Here is a 13,946-nt window from a genome sequence, read left to right on the forward strand (position 1 = left end):
AACAACAACAACAACTCTCCCATTTTAGCCCGAATTTAACTTCGTGTTCTGACTCTAAGCCAGCTTAGGTCTAGGCTCCCACTTGCGCTCAGCCTGGTGGCCCAGACTATTTTCTTCCTGCTTGTTCATGTAGGGTGTTCAGCCCTAGCGCGGGTGCTGTACCAGGTCTGTTCCGGTTTTCCCTGCACCCGCCTGGGCCAGGAGTTAGGCCTGGGATGAGGCTACTGGGGGGGGACCCCACACCTGCACCCTCACATAGATCTCTCTTTTTAAAAAATACCATATTGCCGGGCCTGGCGGCAGATGCCTGTAATTTCACATGGGGGGACACTAATGCAGGAAGATCACCATGAGTTTGAGGCCAAGCGACACAGTGGGACCCTGTCTCGAAAAACTAAAGGAGCCAGATGTGGTGGTATACACCTATCATCCCAGTGCTTAGAAGGCTGAGGCAGGAGGATCCTATGAGTTCCAGGCCAGCCTAGACTACACAGGGAGACCCTCTCTCACAACACCAAAACAACAAAACCAAAAAAGCTGGAAGAAAAAAAACAAAAAACACCCAACCAAACAAGAAAACCTCACCATATTGTTTATTAACCAACAACGATTCTGGGGGGCAGTATACGGAGCACAACAGGAACCTCAGAGAAAACCAGAAACGCCATCCATCCTGGGGAAAGCAGAAGCACATTGATAAGTAGTTTCTTTTTTAGCTCCTGCGGAAACTCTGTCCAGCGTCCCCCAGGCCCAAGGCCAGATATCGCAAACACAGGTTAACAAGCAGGCAGGCAGACAGACACACAGAATAATTATACTAAAGCAGAGTGCTCTTTGAGATGTATGAGCTATGCTGGATTATAATTCTTTTTTTTAGTTTTATAGCTATAAATAGATGAGTTGGTTAGAATTCTTCCATGGGGGGGATTAGCACTTTTTTCTAGTACCTGGTAGGCATTCAGTAAGTATTGTTTTCTTAGGGCCTCATTATGTAGCCCAGGCAGGCCTTAAACTCACAGAGATCCTCCTGCCTCAGCCTCCCAAGGAGTACACCAGCACACCTGGCTCCCCTGAGATCCCTCTCTTCTTTAACCCTGATGCTGACCGGTCCTTGGCTTGTTGCCCCGGCCTCTTGGCTGCCTGCCCTCCTCACCCCCAACCCTCTCCTCTTCTCTTCCCTGCCCCTCAGATCCCCCGGCTCAGCGGCTAGAGGACACCTCTGCCCAGGACTTCCGGCAGCTGCTGGAGCTGAACCTGCTGGGCTCCTACACCCTGAGCAAGGTGAGGTGGCGCTTGGCCCTGGCGCGGCGCTGCGAGGCTCGCTTCTTCCCAGAGCCTGGGTCTTCCCTTACTTGCTCTCTCTCGTCCCAGAGGCCCTGTTTCTCATTGACGCTGAGCAGTGCAAAGCTCTGTGTCCCAGCCACAGCCCAGTGTGCGACGCAGCCCAGCCTGCTCAGGAACTTCCATTTCTTGTTGTTGATTTCAAGGCAGGGTCTCACTGTGTAGCCCTGGCCGATCTCCGTGTCAATCCTCCTGCTTCAGCCTCCTGGGTGCTGGGATTACAGGAGTGTGCTACCTTCTTTGGCTAGGGTTGTTTTGGTTTTTTATTTCTAAAAGTATTTTTGGCTAGGGTTTTCTTTTTTTCTTTTTTGGCGGAACCAGGGATTAAACTCAGGCCCTTGCACTTGCCAGGCAAGCACTTATTCTCCTGAGCTATCTCTCTGGCCCCTAGGATTTTCTGTGCTTTTTTTTGTTTTGTTTTAATCTTTTTTTTTTTTTTTTCCTTTGGAACCGAGGATTGAGCTCAGGCCTTTGGGCTTGCCAGGCAATTTTTAATCTTTTTGAGACAAGGTCTCACTATGAAGTTCAGGCTGACCTCAGACTCACAGCGATCCTCCTGCCTCAGCCTCCAGGGTGCTGGGATTCCCTGCGCACACCAGCATGCCTGGCATGGCTGGGATTTTCTAAAGGGTGAGTTTGTGTGGCCTTTTGGATTGGGAAGCGTGTCAGAAAAGCTCTGTGAGGGGCGCCTTTGAGTCAAGCTCAAAGGAGGTGGGGGGAAGCTTGCTTCTGGCAGAGGAGCAGCTCGTGCTGAGGCCTTGGGGGGCGGGGTGCCTGCCGGGGTGCGGGAGCGAGGACGAGAGGGCCCGCCAGAGGTCGGATGCCCCAGGAGCCACGAGCTCTGGGTGGGCAGCTGGCGCCCTCAGGCGGCCACAAGTGGAATGGCCTGTAACGTGACAGTGCGGTGACATGGGCTCAGCCTCTAGAGAGGAGTCAGGTAATGGATCGGCTTTAATGAAGTCGGCAGGGCTGCTTGTGACCCTCCTGTGCGGGGCAGGCAGGACCTTGGCTTCAATACTGCGGGGCAAGGGTGGAGAGACAGGATTCGGGACTTGGGACTCCGCCTCTCAAGGAGAACTAGCCTGGGCAGGCCCCTCTGAGCTCCATCGGAACCGCTGCGAAATTCTTTTTCTTTTTCTTTCTTTTCTTTTTCTTTCTTTCCTTCTTTTCTTTTCTTTCTTTTTCTTTTCTATTTGACACAAGACCTTTGAGACAAGTCTTGTTACCTAGTCCAGGCTGGCCTTGACCTAGAGATCCTCCTGCTTCAGCCTCCCAAATGCAGGGATTATTGGTGTGTACCACCATGTCCAGCAAAGGAGAAGGAAGGAAGGAAGGAAGGAAAGAAAGATAGATAGATAGATAGATAGATAGATAGATAGGGCCGGGGAGATAGCTCAGCAGTCTAAGCGCCTGCCTGGCAAGTGCAAGGACTCAGGTTTGATCCCCGGTACCCCATGCTGTACTGGCCCTGAGGCTGGGCGTGACACATGCCTGTAACCCCAGTACCGGGGAGGCTGAGACGGGAGGATCACTGCAAGTCTGAGCTGTATAGTGAGACCCTGTACTAAATAAAGATTTAAAAAAATGAAAGATTATGATACCTATACACCCATCATTTGTTATCCAACAGTTACACACACACACACACACACACACACACACACACACACACACACAGCCAACCCTCCATATCTGTAGGTTCCACATCTGTGAATTCAATCCACTGTGGACTGAAAGTGTAGCAGAAAGGGAGCTGAGCCAGTGGCTCAGTACTGTATAATCCTAGCACTCTGGGAGGCCCAGGCAGGGGGATTACAACTTCCAGCTCAGCCTGGGGAGTTTAGCGACTTAGCATGACACTATCTCAAAATAAAAGAATTTTTTACGAAGTGGCCAGGGATGCAGCTCGGTGTGAAGGCCCTGGGGTCAATCTCTAGGACGGTCACACTTGTTTCAGTGAGAAGCGGTGGCTTTGAGGCTTCCCGTGCCCTGGCCCCGCTCCTTGGTTCTTGCTGTTCCCTCTGCCTGGGTGAGTTCTCCCCGCGTCCCTCCCACCACGCAACACTCTGTGTCTTTGTTCCAACATCTCCTTGCCAAAGGGCTTTTGGAAATGTACCCAGCCCAGCCCGCTCCCTGATGACACTCGGTCCTGATGACACTCGGGCCCATTCCTGATACACTGGCTTCCTGTGTGCCCTGCCTCCACCCACACAGGAGCCTCCCTATGTGGTGTCCCTGGCCTTTGCCACGTTGGCTTGCACATAGTAGGTGCTCAGTAAATGTTTGCTGATGGACAGTGATAGTGGGGAGAGTTGTATTCCATGTTTCTCAGAAATACCTTTGTCAGGGCCCCTGATGGGATGGGGGAGAAACTGAGGCTCTGGAGAGTCAGGTTTTGGGGGAACAAGAGGGTGAGTTTTGTTTGGAAGACTATTTTTGTCTCTTTTTGTTTGTTTGTATTTTAGGGAAGGGTCTACAAGGTGTTCAGGGTCTCACTACTAGATCAGACTCAGTGATCCGCCTGTTTACAGCCTCCCAATAGCTGGGATTACAGGCGCGTACCACCATGGCCAGTCTCAATTGCCATCTCAGTGCGCCCCAGGGGCGGGGCTGGCACCTGGCATGGCAGGCCCCAGGATTGAGCCCCCGGCCTCTGCGCATGGACCTTTTTTTTTGGGGGGGGGGTCTTTTTGAGACAAGGAATCCCTATTGCAGTTCATGGGGCTTTAAACAAACTATGTGGCCCAGGCTGGCCTTGAACTTTCTTTGATCTTCCTGCCTCAGGGAGTGCTGGGATTATAGGCATGGGCCACTTTACCTAGCCCTGGAAGACACTGAATTAGATGTCCAGGAGAGGGCTCCAGAGCGGGCTCATGCAGAGTTAGAAAATTCTGGGTTTTTTTTTTTTTTTTTGTCTTTTTGAAACAGGGTCTCATGTGAGCTCACTTTGTAGTCCAGGCTGGTCTTAAACCCACAATGATCCTCCTGCCTCAGCCTCCCGAGTACTGAGATTACAGGCATGCACCACCATGCCCAGATTTTGTTGTTGTTGTTTTGAATATACTGGTTGTTAACAGCAAAGTGTCACCTACCTCCTGCAAGCTGAGGGGACCAGGGTATGGTGACATAGGCCTGTAATTCCAGCAACATGGGAGGCTGAGGCAGGAGGATAGTAAGTTCAAGGCCAGCCTGGGCTACATAGCAAGAGACTGTCTAAAAAAAAAAAAAAAAAAAAAAAAAAAAAAAAAAAAAAAAAAAAAAAAAGAGCAGTAGAGCCAGGGTAGGCAGGGTTCAGTCTGGCAGTGTGCTTTTCCACGCCCTGCTGTGGAGTCTCACTGGGTGGCGGGAACAGGCCCTGTCCTTGGCCAGCTCAGCCGCCCCAGGCAGGCAGCAGGAAGGATAGAATTTGAGTTCATCCAGGGTCATGCCTGGTGCCTCACATACCAGGAGGGGGGACCTGAGGGGGGCAAAGTTTGCAGAAAATAGGTCTTAATTCACTCAGGTCTCCACTTCTGTTTTGTTTTTGTTGTTTGAGACAGAGTCCTGGTCTGTATGTAGCCCACTCTGGCCTCGACCTTGCTGTGATCCTCCTGCCTCAGCCTCCGGAGTGCTGGGATAACAGGCACACCACCGTCCCCAGCTCCACTTGTGTTCTAAATACAGAGGAACTTTCCTCCACAAGCATTTCCTTTATTTCTGCAAAATGTATAGAGCCTTCTGGGTCTCATCCAGCCTTTCCTGGCTTATTGGGAACAGGATTTTGAGTAACATATAAAGAGCCTGAGAAATGGGGTCAGATACCTAGAAAATGGGGAGAAAGAGAGGCAGAGGAGAGGGAAAGAATTCCCTTGTAGCGCTGGGCTGGTCCTGGCTGTCGGGAGGCTGAGGCGGCCTCATCCATACAGCTAGACCAGTTTATCAAAAAACCAAACCGAAATAAAAAACTTCCCTTTCCAATAGGGAGGGATTCCTCAGGGCCATGACCTAGAGACACAATGGCAAGCAGCAGAAAGTGCTAGGTGCAGTTCCTGTAGGCCACTGTCCCCAGGTCAGGGCACCAGAGACTGATTCTGCCTCCTTGTCCCCAGCTCGCCCTCCCCCACCTGCGGAAGAGTCGGGGCAACATCATCAACATCTCCAGCCTGACTGGAGCCATCGGCCAGTCCCAGGCCTTGCCTTATGTTGCCACCAAGGTAGGCCAGTCCCTGCCCCTACCTTGTGTCTCTGCTGTCACTAGGTTGGTTCTGAGAAGTCCCGGAAGCTGAGATGAAGAACCTAATGAACCCTTTTATAGAAAGTTTGTAGGTTTGCTGACCCCTGAGGTGGGAAAATTTTCAGGATTCATCTGTAAGCATCTGTAAGCAGTGTGGGAAGGATTAGGCAGATTTTAAGGTGCACTCAGGAGAGGGTGCTCAGAGATCTGGGACCACCTCCTGGGACGGGGGCCATTTCTGCTTCTCAGATAGGGTGGAAGGCCCAGGCCACCCCCAGAAATGATACGGCCCACTCCACAGGTATGGGCCCAGGCTTGAGATTCTCTCAAGGGTTCCATGTTCCGCTACCTTAGGATCAGCCTTCTGCTCTGTACTTTTTCAGTTAAGCCACTATGGACTGTCGGCTTCCTGAGGAATTTGGTTGTATTAGGGCTAGTAATGAAGGAGCCCGAATGAACGCTGATGTGGTTGGCTTTGGTGACCTGGCTGCTGGACTCCCTATTGCAGTTTAGGAGGCCTTGAACAGACTATGTAGCCTAGGCTGGCCTTGAACTTGCAGCGATCTCCTGCCTCAGCCTCTGGAGAGCTGGGATTATAAGCGTGCACCACTAGGCCCAGCTACCCAATCTTTTTGTCTGTTTGTTTGAGATGGGCTCTTGAGCCACAAATGTACAACCCTCCTGCCTCAGACTTGCCCCAGCAGGCCCTGCGACAAGCCCAGACTTTTGGGTGCAAGAGGCTGGGAAATCCTACAAGGACTCCCGGAGTCACCCTGAGGCACAACTGGTGACAGTTGCTCCGACCTGTTTCTCTCAAGCCACAGAGCCTGATGCCCTTGAAAGCTGTCTTGAGGAGGGAGAGGCCTCTGCTAGGTCCCCTGCCTGTCGAGGAGGGGCATGGACGGGCCTGGTCTTCTGAACCGAGTCTGCCCCTGGCTTCTCTGCAGGGCGCAGTCACGGCCATGACTAAAGCCTTGGCCTTGGATGAGAGCAAATATGGCGTCAGAGTGAACTGGTGAGCAGCTCTGAGCAGGCGAGAGCCCCAGGCCCGCTGGGACGCTGGCTGAGCCCCGAAGCTGCATCTGTGATGCCCCCTGCCTCCCTCCCCAGTATCTCCCCAGGGAACATCTGGACCCCACTATGGGAGACACTGGCCGCCTCCTCGCCAGATCCCGAGGCTGAGATCCTGAAAGCGGTGCTGGCCCAGGTAGGCCCCAGGGAGGCCTGGGGGAGCGGCGCTGTGCAGGGGTGCCTCCTGACCCCGCTTTCCCCCTCTCTCCCCAGCCCCTGGGCCGCATGGGCCAGCCTGCCGAGGTGGGCGCTGCAGCCGTGTTCCTGGCCTCGGAGGCCACCTTCTGCACAGGCATCGAGCTCCGCCTGACGGGGGGCGCGGAGCTGGGGTACGGGAGCAAAGCCAGTCGAGACACCCCTTTGGAGGTCCCCGCGCTTTCTCCTGCCTTCCCGCGGCAGGCTCCGGCCTGTACCACCCACCCCCAGGTGCAGCCTCCTGCCCCGGAGACCTGAAGCTGGCTTGGGAAGGTCCATCACCCTGCAGCACCCCGCCCCCCAGGTTCTCATCAGAGCTGCTTGAACTTCAGCCTAGTATGGCTGTGTTTATTCCCTGCCCTCTACACGAGTCGGCCACACCTCAGGGCTTGCACCAGCGCGCGCACACCTTCGTCCGCCCTGAGGGACCCAGCGCCCTCCTGGCTTTGGCCTCATGGCAGTGCCAGTTGCTAGTGCCCGTCGCCAGGTGAAGCGTTTGGCTTCACCTGGGCGCTAATGAAAAAGCCCCCACGGGAGATAAATTAAGCGCTAATTAGGAGATAATGGAAGAGAAGCAAAAAGGCCTCTCGATTCTTGTCCCTGAGGGAAAAGGAGTTTCGAGTTCCTGGCCTGTGCAGTAAGAAGATGGCTGCCCCGAGGGAACCAAGGTTGAGACATGTGGGTCAGAGGGAGATGGGGCTGGAGCCGGGACTACTCCTGGGTTTCGGGGAGGAAGACAGGGATGCGGATCGCCGGCTGCCAAGCGTGGCTCGTGGGCTCGGGGCCCCGGCCAGCTTGGGAGGGGGGCGGGGCTGCAGGCTGACGCTGGTTGGCCCCGGCGGAGGTGTGCGGCAATCGCTGATTGGCCGAGGCAGGGGCGGGGCGGCCTGTGGGCACCGCCCCTCCGTCCCAGGCTGGGAAATGGGGGGCGGGGTACTCTGCCCCGGAGAAGAAAAACAGCAACATCTGTTGGGGGGGTGGGAGGGGATGCGTGATCTGGCCGCTCCACCCTGGCCTTTTGAGGTTGAGAACAGTAACTCTGGAACAGTATTAGTAGACATGATGAGGGGTGGAGTAGAATTTGGGGGAGAAACTCACAGAATTCTGGAGGCACAATGGCCTAGGGACACAGCAGAGATGGGATTTTAGTGTTACAATGATCCGGATGGAGAAGTCTGGGGACAGTAGGTGACTAAGGTGTCACTGTCATAGACCCAAATGACCGAGGTCAGAAAGAACTTGAAGAGTGTGATTGGCTAACTGTTCCTGGGACCCTGAATCCGTAGAGATGCTCCAGAAGGTGGTCACCAGGGACCCCTGCACCGTGGTGGGGGTCTGCTATGCGAGGCTCATGGATGAATGAGAGAAAAAAAATGGGTGGGGGGTTCAATGATGAAATGGACTAGAAAGAGGTGAACCCTGGGTGTTTTTATCTCAGGGACAAAGAACACACATCTCGATGGTAAGAAAAACTCCACATTCACACCAGATGTATCCAGATTGCAGGCAAGCTCCTCTTGCAGACCCCTCCCCCCCGTGCCGCCACTTCCCAAGGCCCCATTTCTTTGTGCATTCACTGACAGCCATTGCCAGCTCTTCCTTTTCACAGAGTCTGATAACCGGAGCTTTCTGCTCCTTGCCTCTCCGTGCCTTTTCCCGACTGCTTATTCTGGACAACCCTAGACAACAGCCTTAGTGAATAAATAAATACTACACGAAGGTTCTTGCCCGAATATGGCTGGACCAAGCAGGGGTGGGGGCTTGGCCAGTGGTTACTTTGCAGTTTCTTCCTGTTCCTGTGCATATGCTCAGCAGCAGGGCCAGAGAACTGGAGCCCGGGCAGAACCACCCCCCACCCCAGTCATCTTGCGGGAGGGGCGTGAGTAAGGCGTGGCCGGAACGTCTTTCTTCAGGCTGGGCCCCAGGCGGGCACAGTTACCCGCCGCACTAATCATGGCCGCAGCTGCACTGGGGCAGGTGGGTTCGCGGCTCAGCACCTGGGCTGGGGGGAACGCTGGGGGGAGGCGCACTTCCGGGAGGACCACTGGAGTGCAGTTCTTCCGGCTTGGCACAGCTCCCTTAGCTCTCGGGTTCCGCTGCGGGGCGCTAAGGAGGATGGTGCCCCCTCTGGGAGGGAGCACAAGGCTCTAATGGAGTGTGTGTTGGGGGTAATTGATGGGAAGGGGTCTGGGCTGGGAGGTGTGAAGTGGGAAGCTTGGAAGAGGCTATGGGGGGGAGGCATGGGGCTGGGTGGTGTGGTTGTGTTTTGGGGACCGCAGCCCTGCAGGATTAGGGAGGAGCCCTTCGTGGGCACCTCGACCCTTAGGAGCTGGCGTGGAGGAGGCGCAGAGCTTGATCTCAGGACGGACTCCAGTTCATAGTTCGTGGACCTAAAGATAGACGAAAACACATGCGGAATGTTTATGTGAAGCTTAGCACCTGGTTTAGAAATTGAGGCAGCTCCCCTCTGTCCTCAGAGGCAGGCGACAGGTCCGCCAGGCGAGTGAGGCCATCCACGAGCGCGGAAGTGATGTCCAGCAGCAGGGCTTCGGAGTAATGATTTAAGATCGCAAGCTTTCTAAGTGAGGAAGGAAACGGTTGGGGGATTACAAGCCTTTCCAGCTGCAGCACGACCTTGAGAGAAGGGTTCCTGTTTGCTTTGCACCTGACTTACCTGCGCCTCTCACCACACGCTGGTCACCACGGCTGGCTTCGCCTCTCTCTGGGTCATAGGGACTGAGTGGGAGCGTCCTGGGGCAGGGCCAGTCGGCTGGGAGAGAGAGGGTGGTGGGCTGCGGAGGGCGCAGCCCTGGGCTGTGTTGCCACAGGACTTCGACGCTGGCTGGGACAGTCTTGGGAAATGACAGGGCCACTCTGGTGTGGGATGTGACTGTCCTAGCGCTACGCAGAGTCTTGGGCTACAAATGGGGCCATTTGCAGTGTGACTGGGTCCCAGCCCTGCCTGGGCTGTCCCAGGATGCATTAGGGCGACGACAGGAGCTGTTCTGGGGTTTCATGGAACAGCATGGGTTGAGATAGGGACAGTCATGGCCACAGCAAGGACAACACCGCACTATGACAAGGAGCCTTCATGGTTGTGATGCGTGGACAGCCCTGGAGTGCAGAGGTCAGCGCTGGGCCTTGACAGGGACCCCACTAGACTCTGACGGTCACACTCATGAACTGTGTTGGAGACAGCATCCTGGGCCATATGGGACATGGAGGAGGAGCCTCCGTCGTGTTGCAGAGCTGTGGTCCCCGCACTACCTTCTTCATTTGATTGGGCCACAGACCGTTGACACTTTGTCCCCATAGTCTGCCTGCCACCAGGCATGGCTTTGGAGTATATCCTCACAGCTTGGGCTGCGGGATGATTGTGCCCTCCTTGAGGCTGTAGGAGAGCCCTGGCCTCAGAGAAGTGCCCAAGAGGATGAAGGTGGCTTTTCCATGGTCACCAGGTGCCTGTGGCCAGCGGGATTCATAATCTTCTGGGTGCCATGCTCAGCCGCATGGCACGTCCTGCCTCTCCTTTCTCCTGGGGGACTCTAAATTCTAACTCATTCTTTCTCTCTCTGTGTAGCCCAGGCTAGCCTCATGATGATCTTCCTGCTTCAGCTTCCTGAATGTTGGAATGACATGCATGCACTGTCACGTCTGGATTCTAAGTTTTTGTTTTGAGACAGGGTGTAGCTAAATCACTAAATTGCCAGAGCTGAGTTTGAGCTTGAGATCCTCCTGCCTCAGCCTCCTAGAGTGCTGGGATTATAGGGCCACCATGTCTGGCTCTGAGCTTCTCTGAGACAGTTTCTCACCCAATCTTTCCTCATTTCACTGACCTCACTTCCACTCTAGACCCTGTCATATCAGTTTTGACTACTTTCCTTCCTCCTCCTGTTCCACCTCCTGGCTTCTCTTTGTTTGTTTTTTTGTTTTGTTTTGTTTTTGTTTATTTGTTTCGGAACCAGGGATTGAACTCAGGCCCTTGCGCTTGCCAGGGAAGCGGCTTCTAATTTCTCCAGGCTTAATTTTTTTTTCCTATTTCATATTATTTTTTAATTTAATATTTATTTATTTGTGTGTGTGTGTGTGTGTGTGTGTGGCCAGCTCAGCCCACCAGGGGGCGGGGCTGGCTGGCATGTGGTGCTGGGGGATTGAACCGCGGTCCCTGTGCTTTGCTAAGCTTGTTCTAAGTAGGTGCTTTAGACCACTGAGCCATCTCACCAGCCCCTCATATTATTTTTAAATTTTTTTTTTAAAGATTCATTTATGGGGCTGGGGAGATAGCTCAGTAGAATAAGTGCCCACTTGGCAAGCGCAAGATCCTGAGTTCAATCCCAGGTACCAAAAAAAAAAAAAAAAAGATTCATTTATTTATTTGGTCCAGGATCTCGCTATGCAGCTTGGACTCATAGTGATCCTCTGTCTCAGCCTTCCTAGTGCTGGGATTATAGGTGTGCGCCACCATGCCTGGTTTCAGAGGTATCTACCCGGCCTATTTTAAATTTAAGGAGTGGGAAGATACCTCAGTTTCTTAACTGCTGACCTAGCAAGCACAATGTCCTGAGTTTGATCCCTGGTACCAAAAAAAAAAAAAAAAAAAAATTTTTTTTTTTGAGACAGGGTCCCCCTATGTAGTATAGTGTGGCCTTAAACTCACCCCAGGCTGGTCTCAAACTCAGTTTCTTTGATCTTTCTTCATCAGTCTCCCAAACCGTTCACCACCATGCCTGGCTTCTCCCCCTTTCATTTTAGCCTCTCAATTTTTTTTTTGGTTTTGTACCGGGGATTGAACTCAGGACCCCGTGCTTGCCAGGCAAATGCTGCTTCTACTGAGCTATCTCCCCAGCCCCTTAGCCTCTCAATTTATATTCCGATTCATACACCATCTCTTTACTTTGATTTGTCTTCATTTCAGCTGTGTCCTCCATTTCTGTGTTTCTGGTTCTTCTACTTCCCTCTCTGACTCCCTCTTAGTTATTTACCTTTTCTGGCTCCCTCTGCTGTCCTGGTCATGATGTGCTGGCTGCCCTAGCCTGCCTCTGTCTTCTGGCTACCATATGGAGTGGCCTGTCCCCTGCTGGGCAGATGTGTTGCCACAGGGCCAGATGGACTACCTGTCACCACCAGAGGCCATAAGGGCGGGTGGCTCCCCCTGATCATCCCAGAAGCCCCAGGTCCTATACTCCCCCCAGGCATCTCAGGCTTGGTGGCCTCAATCAAAGCTCCCCGTGACCCACCTACTTGTCACAGGGACCAGAAAGGCCATTCCTTCTCCCTCAACCTCAAGATCCAGCAGTCATCTGCAGGGCTCCGGAAAGGGACAATGTGAGGTCAAAGGTCACCGTGCTGGACACAGCCAGACCTGCTCTCCCTACCCTCCTGGGAGAGGAGAGGGACAAGGCTATCTGAGCACCATCTTGGGTGACTGCTGTGGCCCCAGGTCTCCACCAAGCTGTAGAGGGAGTGGAGTTGCTGGGCTGCTAGGGCCCGGTGCAGGGAGAGGGTGTCAGAAGGTCTAAGCCCTGGGCTCTAACAGCGGAAATCGAAGGGCTTCGGGCTCCTGGGACTGAGGCTAGAGGTTGGGGCCCACACCCTGGAATTCTGGGGGCACATGGCCTCGGCACCCCTCACTGTTCTGAGGCCAGGACTGGGACCCTCCCGAGGCCCTCACTCACCTGCACACCTTCTTGCGTCTTCATCCTCTGTCTGAGCTGCTCTCACACTGAGGCCAAAGTTCTCCGGGGTGGGAGGCGCCTGTGCTCGACTTTGCCCAGCGTGGAGGAGGGCTTGCAGTGGGGCTGGCGCTTTCGAGGGATGAGGGATGACCCTGTGGGACCGCAGGGAGGGCTGGCCGGGCACATGCTCTAGAATGCACTAGGGTTGCAACACTGGCCCCAAGGAACCCCTGAGTGGGGGAGGGGAGAAGGCACGCGCGCGTGTGTGTGTGTGTGTGTGTGTGTGTGTGTGTGTCTGTCTGTCTGTCTGTCTGTCTGTCTGTCCTGGCTCCCTGGCTCCTCCATTGGCTACAACACCTCCCCTGTTGCTCTCTCCATTCAGATATGGGCCCGAAAACTTCTCCCTGTTCCTTGGCTTCTGTGTGGTCCCAGGAGATGTGCTTCTTCCAACTTCAAGGTGAAGCAGGGCACTGGACACCGGGTCTGAGGGAGGAGGCCAGGCCAGGACTCCCCGGTCTGAGTAGGGAGTTGCTGGCAGCTGGATTTGGGGATCTTTAAGTTTCATGTCCCAAAGTAAAGGTGGACGGCAGGGTGGTATAATAACCTGCCATCAGGCTGGCTGTGGCAAAGCATGGAGCATCTTCCCAGAGGCCTCTGGGGTATCCTGGCCTTCTGTGTGGGTCTGAGATCCCAGTGCCCAGTGGGAGCTGTAGTTTTTCAGTTTAGAGACTAGGCAGCCCACAGGACGCCTGAGTGTCCCATCTTTTTCAGGCTGCAGACTTGCAAATGCAGATGACACAAGAGCCACAAAAGAAGCCCAGCCCCAGCGAGCCCCTGATGTTTGGGAAGATGTTTACTGACCACATGCTGATGGTGGAGTGGAGCGGGGCGAAAGGCTGGGGCCAGCCCCGGATCCAGCCCTTCCAGAACCTCACGCTGCACCCGGCCTGCTCCGCTCTCCACTACTCGCTGCAGGTGGCTGATCTCTGTCCATTTTCTCCTTGCCGTGTCTCTTGATAAGTGTACCCTGGACCTGGTGTCTGTGTGTCTGTCAGTCAGTCACTCTCCTTTCTTCCTCTTCTCTTGCTCCTCCTCCTCCGTGTGTGTGTGTGTGTGTGTGTGTGTGTGTGTGTGTGTGTGTATTCCAGGAATCAAACTCAGGACCTTGTGCTTGCCAGGCAGCCACCGAGCTATATGCTCCAGCCCTTCTTTTTTGAGACAGTGTCTTGCTATGTAGTTCAGGCTAGCTTTAAATTCACTGTGTAGCTCAGGCTGACCGTGGAGTCTTAGAAACCCACCTGCCTCAGCCTCCTAAATGCTGGGATTACAGCCAGGAGCCACCACAGCTGACTCGGTCTCTTTCCCATACATTTATCATCTGTGTTCCGAGGCCTCCCATGCTCTGGGCCCTGGTGCTGGGCAGTGTGTGGCCCTCACAGACTCAGGTCCTT

General features: G+C 54.1%; 2 protein-coding genes across 3 annotated transcripts in view; both read left to right on the top strand.

Annotated features, from left to right (window-relative positions):
* Hsd17b14 (hydroxysteroid 17-beta dehydrogenase 14) overlaps positions 1 to 7,149 on the top strand; it is a 12,001-nt gene extending 4,852 nt beyond the window's left edge. Inside the window, exons 4-8 of the mRNA XM_004646518.2 lie at positions 1,190 to 1,281; positions 5,430 to 5,534; positions 6,502 to 6,569; positions 6,665 to 6,761; positions 6,839 to 7,149. Coding sequence (XP_004646575.1) covers positions 1,190 to 1,281; positions 5,430 to 5,534; positions 6,502 to 6,569; positions 6,665 to 6,761; positions 6,839 to 7,078 — 602 coding nt within the window. The 3' untranslated portion in view covers positions 7,079 to 7,149. The remainder of the gene's footprint in view (positions 1 to 1,189; positions 1,282 to 5,429; positions 5,535 to 6,501; positions 6,570 to 6,664; positions 6,762 to 6,838) is intronic.
* Positions 7,150 to 8,297: 1,148 nt separating this feature from the next.
* Bcat2 (branched chain amino acid transaminase 2) overlaps positions 8,298 to 13,946 on the top strand; it is a 10,698-nt gene continuing 5,049 nt past the window's right edge. Inside the window, exons 1-3 of one of the 2 annotated variants that reach the window (XM_004646519.2) lie at positions 8,298 to 8,797; positions 12,878 to 12,952; positions 13,267 to 13,470. In XM_004646519.2, coding sequence (XP_004646576.1) covers positions 8,774 to 8,797; positions 12,878 to 12,952; positions 13,267 to 13,470 — 303 coding nt within the window. In that variant the 5' untranslated portion in view covers positions 8,298 to 8,773. Of the gene's footprint in view, positions 8,976 to 12,877; positions 12,953 to 13,266; positions 13,471 to 13,946 lie in introns of both variants that reach the window. The other variant, XM_023706723.1, reaches the window with a different exon arrangement.

This window comes from Octodon degus, unplaced genomic scaffold, assembly GCF_000260255.1.
Source record: "Octodon degus isolate 3935 unplaced genomic scaffold, OctDeg1.0 scaffold00268, whole genome shotgun sequence".
Classification (NCBI taxonomy): Eukaryota; Metazoa; Chordata; class Mammalia; order Rodentia; family Octodontidae; genus Octodon; species Octodon degus.